The 26173-nt window shown below is 40.5% G+C and overlaps 1 protein-coding gene across 1 annotated transcript in view; it reads right to left on the minus strand.

The window, feature by feature from the left end:
• igdcc4 (immunoglobulin superfamily, DCC subclass, member 4) overlaps positions 1–26173 on the minus strand; it is a 56922-nt gene that overhangs the window by 15219 nt on the left and 15530 nt on the right. Inside the window, exons 2-9 of the mRNA XM_035950315.2 lie at positions 21124–21438; positions 14435–14576; positions 12537–12670; positions 7227–7361; positions 6117–6269; positions 4431–4841; positions 4174–4338; positions 3563–3700 (exon numbers count right to left, since the gene is read on the minus strand). Of these exons, the coding sequence (XP_035806208.1) occupies positions 3563–3700; positions 4174–4338; positions 4431–4841; positions 6117–6269; positions 7227–7361; positions 12537–12670; positions 14435–14576; positions 21124–21438 (1593 nt within the window). The remainder of the gene's footprint in view (positions 1–3562; positions 3701–4173; positions 4339–4430; positions 4842–6116; positions 6270–7226; positions 7362–12536; positions 12671–14434; positions 14577–21123; positions 21439–26173) is intronic.

Below are 26173 nucleotides of genomic sequence, written 5' to 3' on the forward strand. Positions count from 1 at the left end.
TCATAAGCAGCACTGCACATGTAAACACCTAGAGCCGTTTCCTGCTTATATTCAAGCCGTAGCACAACTCAGAAATTGTCAGCTCTCACATAATGCGTGAAGCAACAAAAGCAGCAATCTTGGCACTGCTGGAAATTAGCATGAGTGAGAGACAGGTAGCAAAAAACTGAAGATCTCCAAGACAGCCGTTCATTACACCAAGAATAAACAAGCCGAACATGGTAATACCAAATTGCTAGCTGGTCATGGTAGGAAACGTCTTTCTACCCCATGAGATGATCCATCCGTTCCTGTGTCAGAAATCATCGTCAGACTTCCAGGGACCTTAAAAATGAGTGGGCACCGTTGAGAAATGTGACTTGTTTGGAAAGGACAGTTCGAAACCGACTTCTTGAAGCTGGTCTGAAGTCACACAGGGCACAGAAGAAGCCCTTCATCAACAAAAGGCAGAGGAAAGCCTGGTTACTCTTTACTGGGGATCACAAGGATTGGACTGTTGATGATTGGGCTAAGGTTCTCTTCATTGATGAATCCAATTTTCAGTTGATGCCCACTCTAGCCAACTTACTGGTTAGGAGGAATCCTGGAGAAGCTACAAACTAGACTGTCTTGCCCTTACAGTAAAACATGGGGGTGGCTCAATGACGATCTGGGGTTGCTTCAGTCTGGGTAGAACAGGGCAAATGCAATTGTGTGAAGGATGAATGAACCAGGTCATGTACAGGGCTACTCTTGAAAACAGTCTTCTTCCATCAACTGGAAAACTCTTTCCTACCTCCAATGACTGGATTTTCCAACAAGACAATGCCCCTTGCCACAGGTCAGTTAAAGCCTGGATGGAGAACCAGAACATTGGAACCATGCCTTGACCTGCTCAATCACCAGATCTAAATCCAATTGAAAACCTGTGGAAAATCATCAGACACAAAATGGAGAACCACAAGCCCAAAAACAAAGCAAATTTGTTTGTATTTGTGCAACAGGGATGAGCTGCTGTGACAGCAGAACAATGTCAGAAGTTGGTGGAGAGAGTGCCAAGATGTATGACTGCAGTCATCAAAAACAAAGGTTATGCAATCAAGTACTAACTCCTGTGTGGATCATGTGACGAAAACAGAGAGAAAAGAAAACATGGAATGCCTAAAAGCACAGGTTTTGGCAGTACAATGCCATAGCTATTGATGCAAGAACTTTAGTGATTTTGGTTATTATAAAAAAAAAAAACATGGAAAATGTCTAGATATTAGCTCTTAAATGAAACTCTTATGAACGATTTTTGTTGTTATCATTATATTTGTCCAAACAAATGTACCTTTAGTTGTACCAGGCATTAAAATGAACAAGAAATTGAAGAAAACAAGAGTGGGCTAATAATTTTTTCCATGACTGTATATTGTATAAAACTGTGTGTTTTATATAAAACTGGGCCTAGTGCCATGTATAAACATAGCTACCCTGTGATTGTGCATTCAGTACTAAGCTACTCTATTAATACACAGGTTCATATGTTCATGTTTTTATTTCAAACATGTGCAAGGTACAGGGTGGCTGCGCCACTGCCATTTATCAACCATCTTGCATTTAACACTGGCCTATTAAAGTAATTCATAGATTCATGTTTTTATTTTAAACACACATGTACAGGGGTCAGTGAATCCTCAAGCCATCTATGGATGGCACACATGGCCCCACATTAGTGAGACGGTAACTAATGCTGTGGAACAAACCCGGTCGAAAGCCGGTTATGTTCAGAATGTAGACTTAAATCGATTGTAAGAAGCATCTCCCTTTACCCACATAATTTCCTGATGATTATTTATGAGCGATACAGATTCTCAGCTGAGGGAAAAAGTTTTATCTGTAAAAATGTTGAGCTGTAGGTTACTAAATCCACTGAATGAAGCCATTTAATTACAGTATTGTACACTATATGCATTGCGTTGCCATGGGAACACGACATGTAAGGTTGGTGACACAGAAATGGTATAAATATGTTTTTAGTGTTTGTTTTTTTTACATGTTGACACTGGAGCTGATAGATGACTGATTAGAACACTGATTATTTATTGTCATTTATTACAGAGAATATTCAATCAGTAGCATTAATTTTACTTTGATTTGCCCACAAATTAAAGTGATGTCCTGCATTATGGGACAGTGTCAGACCTAAATGCAATTCAATACAATATCTTGTTTAAATATAATGAGTTAAAGTTTCATAGTTTAATTGTTCAGTTGTAAGTTAGAAATAATCAACTCCATTGATCGGTAAAGTAAATATAGTATGCACGTTTACCAGTTTTTCACCAGTACTCCTGTCCTGCATCATTTCCAGTAGCAGCTCTTTACCATCATATATTTTTATATTCCTCATTGTTCTCCATTAGAACAACCTGTTGAAGCAGCTGCACACAATCAGTTCATTTTGTGCAGAAGAAGAATCACATGATGAGTTAAACATCTCCTTTTTGTGTGGACAAGTTTGAAGCAGAAAGCCTAAGTCAGGGGTGTCAAATTCATTTTAGTTCATGGGCCACATAAAGCCCAATTTGATCTCAAGTGGGCTGGATTAGTAAAATCAGAGCATAATAACCTAAACATAAAGACAATTCCTAATTTTTCCCTTTGTTTAAGTGCAAAAAAGTACATTCTGAAAATGCTCACATTTAAGGAACTATGTTTTTACTAAACATTATGAACAGCCTAAAGTTTCTTAAGAAAAATAAGTTCAATTTCAACAACATTATGACTCAGTTTATTATTTACACATGTGCATAACAACTTAGAGATAACAATGTATCTACAAAGGCACAAGACATTCAGTCACAGGTGTCTGGAACTGAACAATGTATTATTTTATTTCATGATCAGAACAACTTGTCAAGGTCTAGAAATAATTTTAAATTTTAAAACGGTTTTACAAATTTACAATTTGCAGTTAATTTCTTCTCTGTAATTTTTACACTTTGCAAAGTCGTCCCATGGGCCGGATTGGACCCTCTGGCTGACTGCTTTTGTCCCACGGGCCGTATGTTCGACATCCCTAGCCTAAGTTGGCAAAGAAAGTTAAAAAATCACTTTTGTGGTCCTACTGGTTAACTCCAAGCGGAGTTTTAGTTTTTGTCAAGCTGGCTTACACAAAGAGACCTCTGCAGTAAATTAAATGAACTCTTTTGTACCTGTTTCTGAACTCAGCACTCTTAAGTTGTTATGCACTATTTTCGAAAGTATAACAGAAATGTGAACAAAACAATGGTAGTATAACATCCTCCACTCTGTCTCCAACACACCTAACTCACCTCTTTAATCTATAAATCTGAATACTTAGGAAATAACTCATAATAGAAAAACTGAGATAAAACATTATCAAAATTCCAAACAGTAAACAACAGTGTCAACATGACACTGACATACAGTGTAATGCGTTCAGGTAAAGTAGACTGTTGATACTTGTCCTTTTATATTCACTCATGCCAAGCCTAACATTTCCTGAAGTAGTCTCAGCATGTCATAAAAATGTTTTTTTACTTGTTGTCGGTCATGGCCAGCAGGGGTTACTCACCCTGATCCAAAGTGCTGTACTCAATGCGGTAGCGGGTAACAGCACCTCGGCTGTGCTGAGAGGATAGTGGATGCCACATCAGCCTGATGTCTGTGGGGGAAGTGCTGGCTATAGACAGCTGAGGCGGTGCACTTGGCACTAGAAGAATAAATAAAAGATCATACTGAGCTGTCTGATGATGCACATTCAGACCTTTCCTATAGACCTCGCAGTTACCAAACAGAAATAAAATGCTACGTGTCTCTCACTATTTCATCTTTAGCAAAACTTTACAGGTGAGCACAAAATCTGTGCTTTCTTAAAGATTTATCCAACGGTTGCTGATTTTATATGGTGGTTCTAAACTATGATCAAACATGAACTCACAATCAGACTTTGGACTTAGAAGCAAAAATGCTCAGGTGAGTCTCCAGTGAGCTACTTCCACTCCTTTTTGAATGACAACACTGATACCGATGATTCAACAGCTCTTAAAAGTGATAAAAAGCTATGAGGTAAAAATGTATTCTCTGTGTGTCAGTGATAAATCCCAGGCTGGCCTTATTTTACCTGAGTGGCCTTATTTTATCTCTGTAGCCTTATTTTACCTGCGCACTAGTTTGATTACTCACCATCCTCCAGCATCTCTACAGTAACAGGCAGGGATGGGCGGCTGGCACCCATGGGAGAGTAAGCCACCACAAAGAATGTGTAGGCAGTATGAGGGAAAAGCTCTTTGACGAGATACTCTGTGGTGTCATTGTTCATCGCAAATTGATACTCCACATTATCGGAGCCTGAAAAGGATGAAAATATTAAAATCTTTTTTTTTTCAATAATGTGGGCACACTTACCATATGGCACATACAGATTAATAAAAGAGACACACCTGCAGCGCGCTGGCAGTGCACAGAGTAGCCGATAATTTGGTCCGAGTTGTACTCAGGTTTCTCCCAGGTGAGCAGGGCAGTTGTGCTGGAGTAGGGTGTAGCAGACAGATGGCGAGGAGGGCTGGGCAGGCCCTCCCTAACAATGACCGTCAGCTTGGCGGTGGCACAGGCTGTGCCAAGTCCATTGTCTGCTATGCACTGGTAGTAGCCCGCATCCTCCAGAGCCAGCTGGTTGATGAGCAGGACTCCAGGCTTTTGGGTCTTCACTCGTCTGAATGACTTGATCGGCTGGCCATTCTTCAGCCAGTGCAACACTGGAGGAGGGTCCCCAGAGCTGTTGCACAGAAACCGGACTGTGTATCCCCGAGCGAGCGACACCGTCTCTGGGGGCTGAAGAATCACTGGAGGGGCTGTTGGGAGTGGGAAGCAAAAGTTTGAGTTGTGCCTTATAAAATTAAAGGGATACTTGAAATATTTTGTGTGAGATGGATTATACAAAGTAAGTAGGTCAAAACTGATGTACTGCTGAAAAATTCATCCTGACTTTCAGTTTAATTCTCCACTTGCCTGTACACAACACAATACTATCTTCCTTTCGACCTTACTTCCCTGGTAAAGTTCACACCTGCGAGTTTTTAACAAAGAGCTTGTGTTAAATGGTTCCAGCACAAATTAAGATAACTACAGGAATGTCACTTAAAGCTCCTCCAGAGACACAGAAGCCATTTTAGAACTGCTTTCTCAAACTGAGTAGCACTGACTCATAAAGTGACTGATATGTAGAATTGTTCCCTTACAGAAGAAAATATTGTATTTTTAAGTCTGATTCCTTCCAGAAAGGTAGCGCTTAAACAGTTCAGTATCTTAAGTTTAGCATTTTGTCACTGAGTAGCAGCTGTGACTGTAGTAGGACACAGTGGAAAATATAAAATATTTTTTTTTCTCATTTCCTTGCATACATTCTCATCTGTTACAAGAGAAATAAGTCAAAGAATCAATTTAATTTTTATACCAAAACCTCTTAAAAATATTTTTCTTCCTAATCCAGCACGATTGGAGCCGCCAGCAAACCGAATCAATTATATAAAACTATCCATAGATGTTAGTTTGTGGGTTGTTGCTCCCATATTATCAGGTGTACGTTTGAACGTCACTTGGAAGAAACGTTGTCATTTTCAAAGAACGTGACTGACGCTCCTGCCAGCTGTACTGCAACAATGGACAGTCTTTGAAGTCAGTTGTTTCCTCTTGGCATCTTGATATAAAATCAGAATTAACAATTCTGCATTTTTTAACAGGTCATAGAGCATGGTTTAATGTTGAGTGTTTAATTGTACTAATTTGTCACCCATCACATTAGCAAAGGGATGAGAGGACATCAAAGAGAGAGAGATGCAAAAGGACTCAACAAGTAATGTTCCAGCTCACTGTCAGCTTCTTAACCCCAAAGCAACCAATATGCATTAAACTCTGGATTTATTACAAACAAATGGCTCATTGTATTATAAAAGAATCAAAGGTTTATGTCTAGATAGGAGTAACCTGTATGACACAGTAGATTCAAAATTTTCCATTACTTTAGACCTTTAATTTCTTTTAAGTTTTTGACAGAGACGACTCTCAATGAAACAGCTCTAACAAATGTCTAATCTGTCATTAAATACCAAACATGACATGACTCTTACCAGGAACATGCAGCTCAGCGGCAGCAATGACAAACTCTCTGGTCTTGGGCTTGTTGGCCCGGCAGACGTAGACACCGGCATGGTGACGCCTCGTGTCCCTAATCACCAGGTTTGTTGCGAGGACAACCACATCAGTGGAAATGGGCTTTCCATCTGATCAAAAGAGAAAGCAACAGAGGACATCAGAGGGCGGTCCCAGATCATACAGATGGGAAAAAAAGGAGACTGGCCTTGAGAAAAGTGGAGATGATTTTTCAGGGTTTCAGACGCCTAAGCAACAGCAGAAAGCAGAGAGAAAGCACTTGAAACAGCAGGGGATTTGACCTGTAATCACATCGACTGACCAACAGGTGGCTCTGTGACTTTTCAGTCTGAGTTCACTGAGGCGTCTGCATTGGCACACTCCTAAGCTGTGGGTGAAATCACTCACCATTCACTATATAGACCCCTATTTAGTTTGTCCGCCATTTTGAGGGGTAAGTGTTTTCCACAAAAAATCGTCATCACCTACAAATCTCACTGAACAACATACCGCCAAACAATGAGCAAGATATGTTACACAAGAAAGCACCAACTATCACTACAGTTCTTATGACCTGAATAGCTGAGTGCGGCTTTCTTCTGATGAATTCCTTGTATAACAAAAGGTTATTTGCGAATGAGTGCATAATTTCAAAACTACTACAGTATTACACTCCACAATATTGCAGAGAGGTTACCAAATCACATGGTGAGAAACAACTTCCCTTTGCCATAATTTCCACCACGACTTTACAAGTGTGTGTGGGTGTGTGTGTGTGTGTTTACGTGTCAAAGCTGTGGAGGTGTGAATGAATCAATGCGTCAAATCATCTTAGGTAAAGTGCAGCTCAGTGCACAATAGAACAGCTGAGAAGAGACAGCAGCTGACAGTGAAACAACAACTTTACCACTACAGGTACCGCAAATCTGATCCTGACGTGCTGATGTTTGTTCTTTGTGTGTGAGAGGCAGACGGAGAGAGAGCGAGATACAGATAATGAAAATGTGACAGATGCAATATAAGAGAAAAACAAATAGGCTGGGAAGCAGAGAGAGAAAACAATGAGGAAGAACATTTGTGAGTATTACCTTGTCTGCTCCAGGATACCAGTGGTTTTGGCTGGCCTTGTGCCATACACTCCATCACGGCAGGATGGCCAAGCACAACTGTGGCATTCTGAGGTGGAGCCACAATCACAACTGTGTTCGGGGCTTCAGTAGAGCCTGTTATAACAAAAGAAGTACATGCTCTGGTGTCATGGATCAGTAAAGGTATGAGGTAAGTTAGAGCTGAACCCACTGACTGAATGAGCAGTGCTGCTATCCAGATCCTGGACTTCAGATTGCAGAGGTTTGCAGATTTTGCAGCAATCCAGATACTTTATAATTTAATAATGAAGTGAAACAAGAAGAGGAAACACTGGTTTTAGACTCATAATTAGTTACACACTGACAGCAAAAAGTATTCTGCCCGAGCATTTTGCAAGCAAACTGGCAGTAAGCATTTCATGCAAAAACTTCAAATGTCAAATTCTTATTGTCATGTATTGCAAAAACCTTGCAATGTATCCTATTTGCAATTTAGCTGGAAGAAAGAACAGGATTTCTGAAGCTTCTGAGGATGTCTTCAAAGGAATTGTCTGTGACTCGGAGGTAGATGATTTCAACACCAATACAGCGCCTGTAGCTGTGGTAGCTCATGGAATCTGGCTTAGGATTGCTAAACTATTACTAAATGATGGCTGTGGACATTTACTGACAGGCAGCAGACACACTGTACAAATCCAAAAATTAACCATGAAACAAATGGCTGACTGAGGGAAGATGGTTAAATAGAGGAAGGATGGTATGCTTCTAAATGATAAAGACACCTAGAAGTACAAGATGGAGATTGGCACAAGAACAAAACAGAGAAAAGGAGATGGCGCAAAGAAAAATGCTTCTGTGAGATCGAAAAAGGTAAACCATTAAGTTAATAGAACGGCCTCAATCAGTGAACAGAGGAACACCTCTCCTCTTCAGTGACAAAGCAGTTATTCAGTGTATTGTTTATGAGTGAAAGGGACACTCATTTCATGGAAGTGCATACGTCCCTATGGTACAGCTGGTGTGAGTGGGCCTTACTTCCCTGCAGTTCTGCTCAGCCCACAGCCGCTCATAATGCTAATGATCTCAGGAAAGAGGCCTGGCATTCTGTAAACACATTATAAATTAATCATTAAGATTACATACAGAAAACCTTGGTTATGCATAAGCTTTTAAGTGGGTCAGTCTGCGTTTGCCAGGACTGCACTGCAGGGTGCGCCTTCATACGGCTCTTGTGTGCAGTGTAAAGCAAAAATATGAATAAAAGAAGAAAGTGGGTTAAGTAAAGAAAAAATGCAAGAAATTGTAGGTTTGAAGATACTAGATGTCTCCCATCTTTCTACTCCCTCTAAAGCTAAGGATGTGATTTGACGACTCTGAGATCAACCTGTCAAAGCTTGGCTGTGGCTGTTGAGGTATTCTATTCATAGAAATGAAAGCAAGTGAAGTGATGGTATTAGATCTGATGCCTACTTCATGCAGTGACTCTTAATAGAGTCTTAAGTAGTGTCCTTCTTGAGTTTCATGACAGCAAGGCCACTGGAGGAAAAAAATGTTTGTTCCTGTCATTGCAGGTGTGAAAATTGTATCTGTATGTCTGTCCATCTGTCCGTCTGTCCGTCTGTCCGTCTGTCCGTCTGTCCGTCTGTCCGTCTGTCCGTCTATCTATCTATCTATCTATCTATCTATCTATCTATCTATCTATCTATCTATCTATCTATCTATCTATCTATCTATCTATCTATCTATCTATCTATTATGGTAATAATAGCAAAAAATAGACCTGAAATTTTCCGTAACAACTTCATGAACATTTAGAAGTGAATGTTCTGTATCTAATCCATTTGCTTTGTCCTTGTCTGTCTGTCTGTCCCCGTCTTTTTGTTTTTCTTGTAAAAAGAACACTGGCTGTGACTAAAAAAGACCACAAAGGTTTCCACAGAGCAGCCAATTAAAGCTGACTGGTCTCTAGCTAGCTAGTGACAAGACATAATACAGCATGGTTTTAAAGTGGGCTTCCTAATGGTAGAATCACACCTCATGATGCTATTCACTGACTCACTGCACCATGCAATCCACTAATTCAAGTATTATGCAGTCATCCTGGGATTTTGATTAAAGACAGAGAGATTTATACTGATAATAGAGTAATCAAATACTGTACACATACTATATTGAAATATGTGCTCCTTCTTCTTATGTAACAGCATTTTTCCTTATATTAATTGTTTAGCATACTGTTTCATTGTTTGGAAAATAATATTTAAATTGTGTTTAATGAATAGTCTGAATTGGATTTGATTTCTTCTTATCTGTTGTATCAAGAAATGTACTAATTTTGCCATAATAGATTTAGGGCAATTAGGTCATTTATACAAATTAATTAGTTTTCCCCTGCTCAGTTGTGGCTTACAAGTTCATATCTGAATAGCATAGTAAGATCTGTCATACACGTATTTAGTCAGTGAGCTCAAACCCTGCATAATTTGCATTTCTCTTACAGAATGGGGAAGATAAGCTTTTATCAGTGACTGATAAGATGAACAAAACACAGCACCAGACACGTATGGTAGAGTACATTAAAAGTGTCAGGTCAATGTCAGCAGCTATAAAGAAGGTGAATATAGTCAACACTCAGAAAAGAAAAGTTTCCTGATACTGTATGTAACACTTAGTTCTGAAGGACATGCAAAGCAAGTATATTGCAATTTATTTATTAAAGTGCTTTACATAATGAAAATGCTTTTAATGAGACACCCTGAGCATCAGACATTGATTCAAACCTGCATTTTTTCCCCATAAACCAATAAACAGCGATTTGTATAAAAAAATATTCAACACTGTGATAAACAAGACTCTACATCAAAACATGTTTTTATCTGCTGTCCAACTTTGAAGCAGTTTAATATTCAAATGTTCTGCTCTCACATTCACAGGTCCCCAAACAAGACAAATAACAGAAATGATCACCATCATCCATCCATCCATTATCTATACACCTCTTAATCCTCTCTAGGGTCGCGGCTGGAGCCTATCCCAGCTGACTTAGAGGGAAGACAAACAACCAAGCACACTGACATTCACATCTACAGACAATTTAGAATCACCAATTAACCTCAGCGTGTTTGTGGACTGTGGGAGGAAGCCACAGAACCCGGAGAGAACCCATGCTGTACAGGGAGAACGTGCAAACTCCATGTAGAAAGATCCCAGGCGTCCTAGACGGGACGCAAACCGGGGATCTTCTAGCTGTGAGGCAATGGTGCTAACCACCGTGCCACCTTGCAGCCTGTTGATCACCATCATGACCAAGTGATTGTATTTGTTTCATATAGATGCCACACATCATGTTCCCTTCTTTCTGGTTGTATTATAAGGAGTTTAGACAAAGATTGGTGAGGTGAAGTGACAACAGTCCTGAAAAATAAGAGTAAAAAATATATTCATATATGCATTCTCGACAAAGACACATCTACTTCACTTTCTAATGAATGCAGCCATGGTTGGAAGTGAGCGAATCCTTCAGAATTTCCTATATCTCTGCATAAATATGAACTCAAATGTCACCAAATCCCTGTATATGTACAAAAAGTACATATGAGAACCCAGTTAAACTTATGATGCAGAAAAACTTATGCTTTATTTATTGAATAAAATTATCCAATATGTCATTATCTGTGAGTGGAAAAACTATGTGGACATCCACAATTACTAGTTAATTTGAAGGTGAAACTAGAGTTAAGTGTTTACAGTCAGTGGGTTGACAATCAGGCACGAGTGGGTTTTATTTAAAGAACAAGGGTCCATTAACCTCATAAAAATAGTTGATGATGCTCGTGAGACCGGAAAAGGTTACAAAACCAACTCTAAAGAGCTTCACCAATCCACAGTAGGACAACATATGTGCAAATGAAGGAAATTCAAGACCATTGTTAAAAAAAGAATGTAATAGTCCATGAGTTCAAAAAGAAACCAAGGGTAACTTTCAAGAACCTAAAAACCTCTCTCAAACTGGTTGATGTTTATGTTTGTAAGTCCACCATGAGCAGACACTCAACAACAATGGTGCTCATGTCAGAGCCGCAAGCAGAAAGCAACTGTTCTCCAAAAAGAACCTTGCTGCCTATATGCAGTTTGCTGAGAGTCATGCAGAAATGCCACAGGGCTATTGGCAAAGCATTTAGCTGATGGATGGATTATGTTAGAAGAAAGAAAAACAGTATATTCCAGCATAAGGGCCTTGGTGCATCAGCGAAACATGATGGTGGCAGCATCATGGTTTGAGTCTTTTTTGCTGCATCTAGTCCAGGATGGCATGCCATCACTGATTCTCAGTAGAGAAAGATGACAACATTTAGCACACAAGTCATTCTAGCACAGAATAAGTAAAGAGTAAAGAGTAAAAGACTAAAATTACAAGAGTAGAATGAGAGTGAATACATTAATGCACTCATAGATGTGTAATATTGGATCATTTTCTTCAATAAAGAAATGATGAAACATATCTTTTTATCCTATTTGCTTAATTGGGTTCTCTATATAAACTTTCAGAACTTGCATGAAAATCTGCTGATGTGTTATATTTATGCAGAAATATAGAAAATCCTAAAGGCTTCACAAACTTTCAAGCACCACTGCATACATAATGTATTCAATTATAATGTATCTGTAAAGCCCATGCCACTCAAACGTGCTTCGCTTGGATGTCTGGCCTTCACTGAGCAGAATGATGTAGGTGCAGTTTGACACTAGAAGGCTGTTTTGTAATTCATCTGCTGAATGTGGAAAGTTTCTTTGTGTTCACCTTGAGACATGTACCATCATAAACTTGTGACAACACATAAAATATAGAAGTCAATCGTGGCCCCGTGTGTACCTATAAAAGCATTGAATTACGTCTAGTAGTTACACATTTCAACAGAACAGTTTCTGGATTTTTATATAAAGGACATGGAGTAGATGTGGAAAACTGTATCTAAAGCTAATCATTATTAGAAAACATGTCTTAAAACATACCTTTAAAGGAATCTTTAAGTGTTATAGCAACCTATTACTTTGACAGTACTGTACTAGTCTTAATCTGAAAATATCTGTTGGAAATGTTATTTTTTTAAATTTGAAATAAACATATACAATTACAATCCCACAAACAACACAGACAATACCCAACTTAACAAACTGCCAGTTTTGTAGCAATGGGTAGATGTATGTCAAGTATGTTGTCCTAAAACTTCCATTAGAGATTGAACCGGCAGCTCCCAGTGGTGCCTGACTGTGTATTCAAATACTATAAAGAACCACAAGAGACCTCACCTGTAGAGACTTTGAGCCTGGCTTCATGACTGATGTGCTTCCGGGCAGAATTGGACGCAACGCAGCGGTAGACGCCCTCATCCTCCTTGGTCACCTCCAGAATCTGGAGCACCCCGTTAGGAAGGGAAATGAACCTGTTGCAGACCAGGCAATACAGAGGAGAGGTAGTAGAGAGAGAAAGATTACGAAGGAGGATGAGAGTGAAAAAAGACAACTGAAAAAATGGCTTAGTGCCCTGCAGCATAAAGTATCCAGCTGATCAACTCTGCAGGGATCCTGCAGAGTCCTCAAAAGGCATCCTTCTTTATTCAGGAGAGTGGATTTTGTGTCCAACCACCACAAGGCATCCTTCTTTATACATTTTACAGCTGCTTCATGGACAAAGGCAGGACCTCGAGATTCACAGAATCCCCAAATGCAGCACACAAAAGGAGTGACACATTTCTGGATATTATGTATAGTTTTTTTGCACACAAGGTCTATTTCTATTGTTGATATTTACAATGTGCTTTAATCTTACATATCACTACTTTTCCCTCTGCTATGGGGGTCACATTTCACAGATATTGCTCCTGATCTACAAGACAGACCCCCTAGGGCCCTAGCAATGTAATACCATCCCACCTCTTATCGCCTTTATCATGGCCTATTAATCCGACCAAAACGTGGCCTGTGGTAGCCTGTTCAGGAGGCAAAATGGGGGTAAAGAAGTGGAGTGAATATGAGTTAAAAAAGAGACTGGGATTATAAAAACAGGCAGTGGATAGGAGAAACAAAGAATGAAAAGAGGTAATGAGAGGAAGACAGGAGGCAGTGAATGAGGAGAAAACGGGGATAGACGAGTAACAGAAATAGAAGTGGATCGGGGATAATAGCAAACAGAAAAAGGCAAGAGATGGCAGAGGGTTTAATAGAGAGAAAAGGGCACATTAAGGCAGAACAGGATGGAGAGAGAGAAAAGCCTGTGATATATCAGCCATCCTTTGGCTGATTTTTGCGAGAGGCCATTAACGGCGCCTGAGGTAGGAGAACCACATCCCACCAATAAGACCCTATAAGCAGCAAGCTGTTTGCAGGTCATGCAGGGCTACAGCAGCCATTAACACTTAGCCTGGTGCAATAAGGCTAGAAACATATTCCAGGGTCAGTAGAGCCACAGTGAAATGTCAATATTGTTAAGTGGCCCAGTAAATGAGAATATTTGTGAGAGAGAACTGACAGAAAGAGAGAGAGCTGTTGAGGATGTAGCCTCAGGCGAATGCTTTGAAATGAGTTCCTGAGCTGTTTGTTTTAAACTCAAGGTGACTCTTAAGTGCTTTTCTTACAGATATTGAAATCCTGAAATTCTACTTTGAACATAGCTCTAGTCTTAGACTTTTTATCTATTCCACACCAAACAGACACAATTACTGTAAGGTTACACAGCCAAGTAAAAGTCCTCGGCCCATTTTGATGCCTATAGTTTCTAAATGAGGACTACTATTGACCCTTTATGAGTAGTAAAGAAGTTCAAACTTCTGCCAACAACAACATTCGGAGGATTTATAAAAGAAGACTTTGGTTGCAGTTATTTCTCAAAAATATGAAGCAACTTATTTCAGTGAAAAATCAAATGCACAATGAGATTCTCCAGACGAACGTCAAACGGAGAGGGACACAATATCTGTTTTTGTCAGATGAATTGGGTGACTACAGCAGTGCTAACATTTATGTGGGATTCCAACTTGTGAATTTATATCATATTCACTAAGGTGTGCTTCCACTAAATTCCAAGTAAATAATCAGCAATATTAAAGCATGTTCACATTCATGAATTTCTCATTTATCAATACATTTTACAAGAGCATTTAAGATACAAAGAGGAGACAAAGGATCACAGCAATGCACAGTGGAGTTACCTTGTCTCCTCAGGCACAGCCTCTTTGTCCTTTTCCCAGGTAATAACAGGTGTGGGTACTCCATCAATCTGACACTCGAAGCGGGCAACACCCCCAGTGGGCACAGTTTGAGGTGATGGCTCCTGATGGAACTTAGACAGACCTGGGGACCCAGAAATAATAAAGATAAACGGGTTATTTATCAAAACAGAATAGGCGATATACTAGTGGATGGACACATGCAATGACCCATATCTAAATTAACGCTTGTGCAGTTAACCTTTCCTTAATGAGCCAATGTCTGTATCGCTAGCTCTAGTAGGGCAAATAGGAGACAGTTTGTTTGACGGCTGTCACACCTGATGTCACAGACTGTTAAGTTGTTTTGAGACCACAAGCCGCACAGTTCCCTTTCCATTGGACTCCCCATACACTGCACCAAACATACCAAGTACACTTAATTACATGTGTGGCAAAACCAGCATGGTCGAGGCAAAAGGGCGTCTGAACACTAATTGCCGGCTCAAGCCATAATACAACACAAACAGAAACAACCCCGCCAATTATCCCACTCACAGTGTTTGTTTAAAGAACCTAATTAATATGAGTTTTTATGTAATTTGGTTCACTTTAAAAACCAGCCTGGGTGAGTCCAGAATCATATGTAAAAGACACTTTTGCAATCTGTATTTCACAGACTTGAGGTTTTTGTGTTGAAGCCATTTTAGGGCGTTTAAATGTGCCTTTTTATTTTTTGTAATTTAATTAATGACTCATTTACAGCATTTAAATACCCTTGAATGTCCTGATTAGGAGAAATTTGGGGATTTAATCAGGCTTGGCTTGATTATTTCTCTCTCCAGGTCGACTCTTGGCAGGTCTCCAATTTTCACAGCCTGCAAACATTCACACACAAGAGAAAGCTTCCTTCTGTAGGTAATGCTGAGCACCAGGGGGCAGCAGGGAGTCCCGTCTGAGGGCCTCTGACCTCTGACCCCAACAGGCTGTTGGAAGAGAGAACAAAACAGGCTGGATGTCCCAGCCACTTCGCCTGTAGCCCTGACTGAGAAGCAGAGAGTGGGGGTGGATCAAAGGAGAGAGCAGAGAAAGAAGACGGGGAAGGCAACCGAAGGCAGGAAAAAAAGCAGGAAGATAACAGAGAACAAGGAGACTTCAAGTCCCAAATGACATAACTGGGTCTGAAAATGAAAGAATATGTAGTTACTTTAGCCAAATTCTAGATTATAAAACATTTAGACTACAGCCATATATACTAAACCTTAATCGAGTCTGTAGGACGGCTTTCTTTCACCAACACAAACTTGTGCATTTGCTACTTCTAGGCGAGATTATTGTCATTCCTCATTATCAGGGTGTCGCAATAACTCTGATAAGCATCCTATTGATCCAAACAGCTGCAGCCAGAGTACTGACAGAAATAAGCAAGATAATTCACCCATATTAGCTTTTCTGCATCCAGAACAAAGTTTAAAATCCTTCTCCTCACATACAATGTCCTTGATGACCAAGTTCTATCATGGTATCCCAGTATTCCAAAAGAACACTTTGTTCTCAGAGTAAAGACCTATTTGTGGTTCCTTGAGTCTCCAGAAGTGAATGGGCAGCAGAGCCTTCATCTATCAGGCTCCTCTCCAGTGGAACCAGCTCCCAGTTTGTCAGAACTCAGGTGACCATGCATCATCTCTTAATTATGCTGCTATGTGCCTCTGCTGCTGGAGGACTTCCCATGATGCACTGAGCACCTCTTCTCTCCTCTCCTCTATTTCACTCCCCATGCATTTATATGCCACTATTGCATGTCATTAACTTGGTGTCATCCCTCTTTCATAGTTTGTGCTTTGTCCTCTCTGTCCTCTCTCCACCTATGCCTTCCTGCAGGATCTCTGGCTGTGGAGCTGAATGTTTTGATCTGCTGTTACTGGATCCACAAACCTGCCCAGTTATTGTTGTTCCTTACTGTTCATCTTTTCTGTCTCCTCTCTTCCCTCACCCAGGGATGTTGAAGCAGAGTCTCGTTCTGCTGGAAGTTTCATCCTGTTGAAGCGAGTTTTTCTTCCCCACTGTCACCAGGCGCTTGCTTAAAGGGAAATTGTTTGGTTTCTTTCTAAAATATTCCAAGGACTTGACCAAGCTACTTAAAGCGTGCTGCGATGTTGTGATTTGACACTGTAAATGTAAATGTAAAGATTTACCAGCAGTGCTCCACACATATATCCTCCTTGATTAAGTGTGAACACTTCTTTCTGATCACTTCTGTACTTTTCTGTAATATTCTGAAACTGGATATTCACTATTTACACCCACTTTGTTCTGTGTGAATGTCAAAAAGGAGGTTTAAACATCTCTCTCTCTGAACAACTCTCCACTCCATTTTTACAAAAGTATTTCCGTCACTTGCAAATGCAGCCAAATGCAACACTAAAAATGATTCAAGGAGAGATTGCCTTGCATCCTCATATTTAAATAATATTGCATCACCACCATTTTATTGATTGTGACATGACATACAGAGTAGTCAGTAGGAATAACTTCACGCTTACACCAAATGAAGAAAAAAGTAAAACTGTGACCTGATGATGGCACCAGCTGAAGAGTACAGACATCACAAAAGTTAATAATTTTTTTTAAAGGGTACGTGAATGTATGCACCTTGTTTCATTATATGTTGCCCAATGACTGTTGAGAAAGCACAAAGTTACAGGTGGTAATAGAGGACAAGTCAGGGTATCACTCGAGTCAATAAAACCTCTGGTAATAGTGAATGTCTGCACATGGATTTAAGATAAGTTGTAGATGGATTAGTGAAAACTTTGATTGGTTTTCACTTCTAGATGAAAGTCAAGGAATCACTGAAGTTGTCAGGATTCATCCTCTGGGCAAACGAAACAAAACCTGTCAAGACATTTCACAAAAAAAACCCAAAAACAAAACAAAAAACAACAGTATTAATCTGATGGTATCACAAGAGATAAATTAAAGGAAATGACCAAAGTCAATAGGCTTAATGTATGTCTGTACAAACTGCCCAGTAAATCCACTCAACAGCCGATAAGATATTTCAGTCAGGATCACAGTGAACCATTCAGCTGCCCAGCAGACTGACAAAACCACTGCAAGCATGAGGAGGCACTGTGCGGACTCTCCGAGAACACCCTAACCTCTATCACACCAACTGTCAGTTATGGCAACAAACTGGCCATCTGTGTTTTCCTGCTGCGTCGAGGGAACAAAGTTTCTCAATGAGCACACAGGCGCTGACACGCAAATGCTTGGTCATAGTAGCAGAAAGTGTTTAATTCATTTTAGTTAAATCTTGCGCTGACTGTTGCGTAGCGAGTTTTACAGGAGCTGTTGATGATTAACCCCTGCCACTTCCAGCCATTACACAGCATCATACCCTCATGTAAACACACGACCTGTAACATTGCCAGACTGCCTGACAGGGTGCCAGGCTCCCTCAGCGCGTGTGAGTGTGTGTGCACGAGTGTAAATCTATTAGTGCACGTGTACCAAGTTACTTGTACCTTAGTGTTTACTCTAGAGTGTGCCTTGATGCCTGAACATGGGCTGCTTGTGATTACATTGCTGGATCACTGTGTGCATCTATGTGCACTGGTGTGTGTGTGTGCACTAGGGGGGTGTCTGCATGTGAGTGGTGAGTAACAGCTGATAAGCGAGAGTGCACGTTAGCAGACGTTAATGCAAAGGGGGGCGGCGGGCGTTTCGCGAAAGACACTTTACCCATGCTGTGATGGAACAATGGCAACTGGCTGGGCTTCCACCTCCGCTCTATCAAAGCATAATCATATTAGTCTTTTCCCAGGACTCTGTGAGTGTCCCTGGGCCCGTGATGAAATTCCATGGCAGATCCATCCGACACCATGCAGATCACACATTCACATGTTGCAAAACTGACACTGTTCTGACCGGGCTTGTGATGATACACTGGGAAATTTTTCATTGCAACACTCCCAGCTAAAGGTGGACATACCAAGCCACAGGGTCAAAATTGTTTCCTAGCAACACAGGTCTTTCTATGTAAGGAGCACTTTCAGGAATCTCCCTGGGCTCTTCTATATGCAAACTTTACCTCTTCGGCATGCAGCATGGAAAATGTCCATCTTTTTTTTCTTTGCCCCCTGTCTTTTTTTTTCAGTGCTTCTCTCTTTCTTTCCTGCACTTGACTTTACCCCAACTATTTCTCTGTCTTTGTCTGTCCCTCTATCTATGCCCCACTCTTTGGCCCCACAGCTATCAGATTGCAGCGTTTTTCCCCTCCCCTTGTGCAAGCAGATAATTCCACCCGTGACCTCTTTGCTACCCAGTTTTCAGGCTGAGCAACACTGTGGAAACTCATCAAGCATGCCCCCAGTCTGATATGTGTAATAGCTACTGAAAAATATGTGCACTTCCATCAATTTAGACATGCATGTGTGAATGTCCTTCAACACTGACAAAAGGAAGCCATTTACGATAATTCTGCAATGCCTTTTCACTGCGTAAAAAGGTTTCAGTGAGGGAATTTTCCTATAATCTTAGGTGTACTTAAATTACCATGTTTTTAATCTTGAATTTCTCCTCGCTGTCTTCAAATCTCTTTATTAGCATGGGGTGTAAACAGCTGCAAATTGCCAGGAAAAAAGAAGATAATGTTTGTATGCATTATTGCTAGGTTGCTTCAAGATACGGACTGACTACAATCATGCAGCTCTCATGTGAAGCAGAAGAAATAAACAGCAAAAATGTATGGAAAATTTTCATTTCCAAAGCTTGAAATAAAAAATGCAAGCTGGAACAGTTTGTGTGGAGGAGAGTGGTTTATGACATCAGCTGTTTGATTGAAATGCTTTGTGAAAGCTTGTAGTAGTTGGGAAATATTGACATTCACCTCAGCCGTCTCATAATGAGAAAGGTTAGTTAGTCTAATTAACATTAACAGCTGCTTTTTTTTAACCATCATCCTCATTTACTAGTGAATGTATTTGAAAAATGTAATGTGCGCTCTCAAATAGAGTAGTGAGTTAGAGACTGGCAGACTGTAGACCAGTTCTTATATTTTCATCTGTATTTAAAAAGAGGGAGAGAACGTGCTACACCGTCTCTCTGCCTCTCCAACACATGCACGTTTTTTGACGAGGCCACATGCATCATATATTGCGACAGGGAAGCTAGAGCAGGTGGCTTTCGTAATGTGTTTTCACAGATGTGATCTCTGCTACATTCCCTCTTCAGTCTCATTCCTGCCAGTGAAGACACAGTGGGAAATGAGAATGTCCGCTCAATGTCAACGTTTAGGCAGGTCGGCTTCGGCCTCCTTCACATTGGTCATGGCTATCTCATAGCCTCCCACTACTTATTTAATTCAAAAAGCACACACACACACACACACACACACACACACACACACACACACATATACATGCACCTATACACACACACAAACTGAAGGTCATTCTTAATGGTCTCGGAAGCCTTTCCTTTTCACCATCACCACAAACTCTCTTCAGCCTCTTCCGCCTTCCCACCATTCATTCAACATCCCCCCTCCCCACCCTTTAGTCCTTATTGTCCCTCAAACAAGAGATCCTCATAAATAGGCATGTGACAGCTGACAAAAGAAGGGGCATCCACAGAGGATACTGTCTCATTTTACACAAAGCTAATGACTAAATAAAGACTACCACTTAGGAGAGTGAGAGAAAAGAGGCCTCCTCGGAGGGGCGATTAAAAACTACAGCCTGTCCTCTCATCCCTCATACCCCCATCCTCCTGTTCATTTTTTTCATTTTCATCCACTTGCCCTCCTTCTCTCTGTGTTGTTTAAGATTGGACCTGATCCCAGGATACTTGTTTGGTCCTATTTGAGGCAGAAAACGTTCATCTCCATCTATGCAAGGAAATTCCCCCGACAAAACCGAGTGACTGCTCTAAATAGAAGAATTCATCAAACCAATACTCTTAACCACCCAGACACTTACAGACACGCACCATCGTACGGAATGTATCTAATAATAAACTTAACAGGTAATTATAATTGTCTCATAATTATAAATAAATAATTATGTTTTATCAAATTAATATTGAAACATGAAGCTACAGCATGCAACAGACTAACTTAGCATAGCATTAAGCCAGGCTCTTCTTAATGGTGCAACTAAAAAAATTTACTGATTGACACATTATCTTATTTGATTAGCCCAAACAAAAACGTACCTGCACAAATGATAATTACATGTTTAGTACATTTGAAATGACTGTAAATAAATGAGGTTTGTACTAGTTTTCTCAAGACAAAAGCAACTGTAGTATTTCCCAAAATGTCAAACTTTTCCTTAGGATAATATGAACTGTTTGGTTCATTCAAATATTAAGAACATGACGGTTACTTTTGTATATTCACATGTTACTTCTGTAACTACTGATAAGTGTGACATTTTTTACTTGAACAATAAATCCAGATAAATACATTTTCAGGTAACCAACTCAGTTATTGGACTATTCATATATTCTTTTTATATATTTCTGTTTCCCAAACATCATTGTTTAACTTTACATGAACTTTCCACAAAGCTAGCTGATAAATAGCTTCACTTACATTATACCTACAGACAACTCTGAGCCTGAATGCACATGCACTTCATCAGAGCTCTCCAAACAAACCAGTGTTCTGGGTGTTGCTGGACACCTACTTGCTAGGAGCACGTTTACAGTCCGGCTGGTCAGTGCTCCGAGGGCGCTGGCACTCACACAGCTGTATCCGCCCTCCACGCCCGGAGCAGCCTGGCCGTCCTGAGAGGTGGGCAACAGCAGGAGGGATCCATTGACCAAATACTGCAGGTAGTCACCCCCCTCCAGAGGCAGCGGCTGGCCATCCTTGTGCCAGGTGATGTTGAAAGGTGCGTCGCTGGCCCCCAGGTTGCAGTCCAGCAAGAGGGGCAAACCTGGCTCCAACACTACATGGCTGGGCCCAGCACCACAGCTCAGCTCCACCGAAACAGGCTTTTCTGTGTAGAACAGAAGCAAAAATGTTGGTTAACTACGCTCTGTACCCACAAGGCAGAGCTATACCCCTGTATTTTTGCTGCAACCCGCTGCAACAACCGCTTATTACTCTGTGAACACAGTGCAACTATAAAATAAATATTGCACCTTTATCCCCACATTGATCTTAGCATTGTCACTTTCGTATGTGTCATTTGTCATATTTGCTATTTTTGTGTACTTTATCAATTTCAGCCAGTTTGTCATTTCACAGCATAATGTCAATAGTGTTGGCAGCGCAGATGGATGGGGGTAGTGCATTCCAGAGGTAGGGTGTTTTGGGGACACAGAGGAAGCCAGAAGAGGAGGAGGAGGAGGAGGAGGAGGAGGAGGAGGAGGGGCTCTGTAAATGAAATGGGTGCAGAGGCATGAAGGGATTTGTATGTCAGCAGCAGAACATTAAAGTCAGCGAGAGAGGGGAAGTCCTGGAGTGAGAGACTGATGAGATGGTGTGAGGTGAGCTGCAGAACGCTCAATAAACTACAGTCAAGGGAGCTGTCATTGTTCAGTGATAGCAGTGGTACGATGCCAAATTTTACTCAAGGCTTATCTTCAATGATTCAATGTGCAACGTCCAATATTAATCAAAGAAAGCTGCAGATAATTGTGACTGTAAATGAATACACTTGCTGCGGTGAGAAGATTAGAATGTATTTTTCCTCCTGCAAAGAGCATCCAGCTGGTTTACTTTATTGGTTATCTTTATTTTACTGTATCTCACTGACAGTTATTATTAGGTAGTATTTGTACGTTTCCCTCTTGTATTTTACCACAGTAAGTTGGGTTGCAAAGGAATTTTAATGACTTACGACATGGAGACAGAAAGGGAAGAAAATACTTGAGCTCCTAAGAGAAAAGAGATTTAATGAAATCTGAAAAGGGGGAGATCAAGAGAGAATTGGAGATGGGAGATAAAAAAAGAACTGAAGACTTCAGACCTTAAATGACATGTCAGCATTGAATTATCATTCATGAGGTAGCTGAATAGCATTAGAAACATACAGACAGAACTTGAGAAAGTGAGGGTCAATAGTGCTTCATTGTACTGCTTCCATTAGACTACACGTATTATCCTATGCATGATCTATTGTTAGTGCTTCTAATGTGCAGGTATTTCTTCAGACATTATGCATTAACATCTGCTCTGTAATATGCATGAGACCAGGGGAAATTCTTTTCCTTTTAAGTGGACAATAAAGCTTCAGTAGCCACTACTGTATGTCAGAGCAAACTAGTAGAAAAGAAGTGTAAAACAGAACTTAATGGATGTGTGAAAGTATTTTGTGCTTGCATTTTAGAACAGAAGAAGGGCAAATCAAGGAATGAAGCTCAGGAGCTCAGATACATGAAGTAGCAAAGTGCAAAATATATCTTCAAGCTGAAGTGCAGAGCATTCATTGAAGTAACTGAAACTTTCGCAGCAACACCCCATAACAAAAATTGTCCAATTTCAACAACATATTTTAAGTTTTTGTTTTTGCTTGTCCTGATTATCTCTAAACTACAAAGGAAGTCAGAAAGTGAACACATACACACTGTAAACACTACTGCATCTGTGTTGGGTAATTGTTAGTCGTAGCTGCTCCTGTATCAGACACAGTCACGATTCTTTCCTTGGAATAAAAATAAATAATTTAGATTTAGCTTGTTGCCTGAAGGACTTCCACATTGGCATAGGCAATCTGGCACCATTGAAGCTTTGGAATGAGAAACCTCATATTACTTCAAGATCATTTTTCACATTCAACATCACTTGACAGACGCAATTTCACACAAGTGTCACAAAGCTCGCAGGTGCATGAAATAACATACAGTATAAGTGCTTAGCAAATGCTTTTTTTCATTTTTGGTTTGTTTTCAGAAAGCGCTAAGACTGTCTGACCTCCACTATCGACTAACCTGACAGTTGATTTATGTGTAGTGCTCTCCAGCTCAGTGGCCATTACTGCTGAGCACATTTAGTAACAGTGAAAGGTTTTGGTTGTCGGCAGCCACTCCCTCTGACAGATTGAGGTATATGTGTGTGCATGTGTGTGCAAGTTTGGAATTAGTTTTGACAAAGCCTTTGTGGAAAAAAAAACATTAAAGCACCATTTCTGTTTAACCTCCATGTAAACCACTACATGAAGTAACTTATTAGGGTAAAACAGCTAGTTTGTGTTTTAAAAATTTACTCTATAGTTTCTTGCATTGAACAATAAAAAGAAAAGAGAATCACACAAGATTAGAATATTGGCCAAGAAATGTATGTAGTACCAAGAGACAGGTGGGCTAGGTTGTTCACAACCAGCCCCTTGGTAGATTGTTCAGTCTAGTGGTACATGGTCTGTCTTTAACCAGCCTACTCAGAATGTGACCAAAACATAAGTATTGAATGGAAAATTTATCTTTCAAATCCTTTGCAGAATCTCTTGCACAGACATTTTGACAAAAATGCGCAAGAATGGAATGCATACTGTACATTACAGAGTTAAACATGGGGAGCCATTGCAGCAATGGCAGAGTCTATACATCTGCCTACAACCCAGATTTGTCTATAGCTGACAAATAGAGCTCAATGATAGGAACAATTCAATCAAAAATACCGTCTCCATGCTCTCCCTTGTGCTGGTACATCAGTCAGATTTTGCCACAACCTCTGTAAGCCAGTGGTCTTGCTGCTGTCAAACTGTGAAAGCTGTGCCACTGTCAGCTGCCATTTCCACCTCCACCTCCTTCCACAAGTCCTTCCACTGAGTCAGTCCTGCCTCACATCACATCCATTCAGATCTTCACCACCACCAGTGTCAAGACTCCACATTTTGTCAAATCAATGCGTTTAATTACTTTTTAAACATTCCTCGCATTGGAGTCTCTCCTAGTTTAAATACTATAAATGAAGGTTATGTCACTTCAAATGTCTTTTTCATAAAGTCAGTACATGATCTCATGTGTACCTGTGCAAGTAATATAATTTAAATTTCCCTTCTACAGTTCACTTGACAGGCTTCTTTGTGAATTCAGCTTAAAAACACTTCTCAGAGACACACACACACACACACACACACACACACATACACACACACACACACACACACACACACACACACACACACACACACACACACACACACACACACACACACACACACACACACACACACACACACACACACAGGCAGGTTTCTTTCAGCTTGTCTTTCTCTGCCGTTGGATTAATTAAGTTAATGGGAGATGGAATTTTTTCCTTGATTAAATGAGGCCTGACCCCCCACCATCACTTCCTGATGAAGAGGCTGGGTAATGCCGAGAAAGGCTGCTGCACAGCACTCTGGCACACACACACAAACACACACACATCTGCCATGGAGACAACATAAACATACATGCACACACATGCACCCGAAACTCATGCAAACAGGCACCGCATTTTGCAAACACTCAAAACATCAACACAATTGTAAGTGCGAGTCAACACACACGGACACAAATCACCTCCACGACTCCTCGCTTCCCCATCTCCCATTTCAACTAATTAGGTCTCATTAAGTCATTAAAACGTTAGCAGCCATTTCCCAGCTCACTGCCAGTGGCTTCACTTGGTGAGAGGTGGGTATGATTCTGTGCTGGATATGGAACTCATTACTCCCTCACAAAACTGGAGCAGGGATGTGATGAGAAACAAGCAAAACACCAAAAAATACAACCCCCCCCCACAAAAAAACATGAAAACAAACATTACCTTTTGGAAAGGTTAACATGTAAAACTATTTATAGAATAAGAAGAAATAAAAGCAAAGGTGTGCAACCTTGAAAAACTATTAACATTTTCAGACCTAATGTTTAGCATGACCTCTTATCTAATAGTAGGCAGGGTGAGTATATATTGCATATTTCAGTAGTCGATATTTCATCCGGGAATAAAACACTTGATATTCACACACACATTTGCGCCAGAAACCTGGACATGCCCTAGATTTCTGACCACGTGTAGCACACACACACACACACACACACAAATATACAAACACATATTCACACGCTAACACGTCCATCCCACACACACACACAACACACACACACATGCAGACAGATGCATGCCCACACAGTAACTGTCAGTATCTCATGAGGACACAATGCGGTGAAGAGGGGGAATCTGTGAAGTGGCCATTTTGCTATTTTACTGTACAAGTGGGAGCTGCTGGAAAGGACAGGGTGCACTCTGGGATATAGTAGCGGCTGTGCGATCTCGCTGAGCTGCAGTGAATGGATTGTGATGGCACTCAGCCAAGAGGTTCATAGCTTACTCTAAGTAGAGAGAGAACAGTGGTTTACAAAAGGGAGAGAGGATGAAACGGAGACCGGCAGTCACCGGGAGACAATCAAACACCGAAAAAAGAAATAAAAAAGCAAACATATCACCCATAAATACAGTGCCCCTTTGACACTTTTGACACATTATCTACATTTATAAAAGCTTTCTAATAATAGTAATGGGAAAAACTGAAACAGTGGTTTAAACTATACTTACTGCTGCTTCTATACTTCTGCCATGGATGAAAGGAGACAAATGAATAGACTAAAGGTGATTTGTTATGCAGTTCAAAATCAAATGCACAGGAAAGAGACAGAAAGGAAACAAAATGCGTACTGACAAAGAAACAGACTGTATCTTTGATTCAGTGAGACAAGAGGAGATAGAAGGCAGGGGAAATGGAG

Source organism: Amphiprion ocellaris, chromosome 1 (genome assembly GCF_022539595.1).
Source record: "Amphiprion ocellaris isolate individual 3 ecotype Okinawa chromosome 1, ASM2253959v1, whole genome shotgun sequence".
NCBI classification, from domain to species: domain Eukaryota; kingdom Metazoa; phylum Chordata; class Actinopteri; family Pomacentridae; genus Amphiprion; species Amphiprion ocellaris.